The sequence below is a fragment of the Pteropus alecto genome, unplaced genomic scaffold (assembly GCF_000325575.1).
Source record: "Pteropus alecto unplaced genomic scaffold, ASM32557v1 scaffold134, whole genome shotgun sequence".
Classification (NCBI taxonomy): Eukaryota; Metazoa; Chordata; class Mammalia; order Chiroptera; family Pteropodidae; genus Pteropus; species Pteropus alecto.
The window spans coordinates 3,943,457-3,945,814 of record NW_006436283.1 but is presented as its reverse complement, the minus strand read 5'-3'; the positions used below and the strand labels follow the sequence as shown (position 1 = coordinate 3,945,814).

Sequence of the window (2,358 nt, the reverse complement as noted above, 5' to 3'; positions counted from 1 at the left end):
TAGTCTTAGTAGTCCTACCATTTCGTTTTTTGCACCTAGATCTCTGAACCATCTGGAGTTCGTGCCTGCGTGTGGTGTGAGTCACAGCTCCAGTCTGATCTCTTCCCAGGTGGCCAGCTACCTGTCTGGGCACCGTTAGTCCACAAAGTCGATTTTGACCCAATGATTTCCGAACGAACCTCAGTAGATCTCTCGACTTTCTTTTCCATTCCTCTGGTCTTCTGTCTATCATACGGCAGAATTCATGCTCTTATAAGAGACTTTATAGTATGTGTTAATATTTTGTAGAGCTAGGTCTCCCTCATAGCCTTTTTTTTTCCCCCAGATTTTCCTAACTATTCTTCCATGTTTATTCTTCCATCTGAATTTTAGTATCCATTCAGGATCTAGAAAAATATTTTGCTATTTCCATTGGAATCTCATTAAATTTGTAAATTTACTTGAGGGAAAACTGACGGATTTATTACAAATCAAAAGATGACTCTCCAATCTACCTGAAATCTCCTGAAAGACAAATTTACTATCAGTAGAAGACCTCCAAATCTGTCTCCTCCAGTTGAAACTCAGGCTACCCAAACATAAAGGCCGAGCCTCACTTATTTGGGTCTAAAGTGGAATAAACTGTTGGGTTAGCTTACTTTGGAGGTTTCTGTCAAAAGAATTAGAAAAGAAACATCGGTTAGAGGCATAAGAATCGGAAAGGAATTCACGTGCAGATGATGCGATAGCAGATGATAGAATCTACGATGTGTTATTGATATAGTAAGGTAGCAGGATATAAAATTAACATGCAGAAATCGGTAGCCTTCATAAATATAAACAATGACCAGGGAGGGGAGGTAATGTAAAGAAAAACCATTTACAGTAGCAACAAAGAAGATAAAATACTCAGCAATAAATTTACCAAGAAATGTTCAAAATCTGTTTGAGGCAGACGTTAAACCACTCCTGAAAGACACAAAGGTAGATTTGGACAAATAGAGAATCGTCTTTTGTTCTCGGAAAGGATGACTCGGTGTAATAAATTTGCCAGTTCTCCCCAAGTAAATGTATAAATTTAATGCAATTCCAGTAGAAATACCAAAACATTTTTTTCTAGATCCCAGACGGATGCCCAAATCCATTTGATAGAATAAACAAGTAAAAAGAGCTGGGAAGACATGAAAAAGAAAAGCGGGTGCGGAGATGCCACCCCCTGCCGCCCTGAGCTGGTACTGCACCCTTTCCGATCAGAGCAAATCGGTCCTGTTGGTATGAATTAGCTTTTGAGCATTGTCTAAAAGGAAGCTGGCTGCTTCTACTTTTTTGTTTGCCTTTTAGGCCCTCACTGAGGGCCCACATTCTGTTTAGCATCTTTAGAGTTCTTCTGGGCTTCAGAGTCCAAACCCTGGAGCTAGAGCTCAAAGATGTAAGATGAACCGAAATATCTTTGGTTTAGCCCAAATTCTCATCGTGGGGTTTGAGAAAATGCACATTGACGGGAGAAGAGAAGAATGAAAAGGGAAGCAAAGCTAGTTCCTTGTTATGTCAGGCATTTTACAGACAGTAATTTTTTTAAATCCTCGTGAAATGGGTTAAAAGTCATGTCGCAGACTGGGAAACAGTAGCCTAAGGAAATGTTAAGGGATTTTTTTTTTAAAGGGTGAAATAACGACTCTCATACAACTATAAAATACACATTATGTCAAAGGTTTTATTTAACTCATTCATTAGTGAAGGAACTAATAAGATGCAGACGCCGGTCAAGTGGAACCCTTAGTACAGACGCGCACGCTCGGGACCATCGGGGACGCTAAGGTGAGTCTGCGAACAGGCACAAAACGGGTCACTGCATCTTCGCCGCACAAAGTTTATTTGTATCTCCATGGACAAGAACCACCGCTATTGCTATCAGTTTTCTGTCACCCAGACGGTTTCTAATAGCTCAAAGACAAGGAGAGGTGAAGACCCTTCTAGAATAAAACAACCCCTGGAGGTGTCCTTTAGACTCTTGAGCGAGATTAAGTAGCGCCTTCAAGATTTCACAGCTGCTAAAGAAGAAGATGTGGAATTCGAACTCAAATCTGTGTTTCCGTAAATTCTAGCTCTTTCCTCCATGCCAAGTAGCTTTTGGACGGTGAAGGGTGATTTCCAGCAGAGATCTGTGGTCTGGGCTGCTCGTCACCTCGTTTAGTTAAAAGGCCTTGGTCTAAGAGAGGAGCAGAACCTGCGGCATCTTCCCAAGGTCTCCAAGGCCTCGGCCATCCTCCTCCTTGGTATGAATGTCCCCTCGGAAGTCCGGAGCGGCCTGGAGCGGGTCCCGCGGGGGAACGGCTGAGGAGCGACGCAGCCCGGCTCCCGTCAGCTCTTGGGCGTGGA

The 2,358-nt window shown here is 42.7% G+C and overlaps 1 protein-coding gene across 1 annotated transcript in view; it reads right to left on the bottom strand.

The window, feature by feature from the left end:
- Nucleotides 1–2,188: 2,188 nt before the first annotated feature.
- Nucleotides 2,189–2,358, bottom strand: part of ST6GALNAC1 (ST6 N-acetylgalactosaminide alpha-2,6-sialyltransferase 1) — a 9,836-nt gene continuing 9,666 nt past the window's right edge. The window contains 1 exon segment of the mRNA XM_015589600.1: nucleotides 2,189–2,346. Coding sequence (XP_015445086.1) covers nucleotides 2,189–2,346 — 158 coding nt within the window.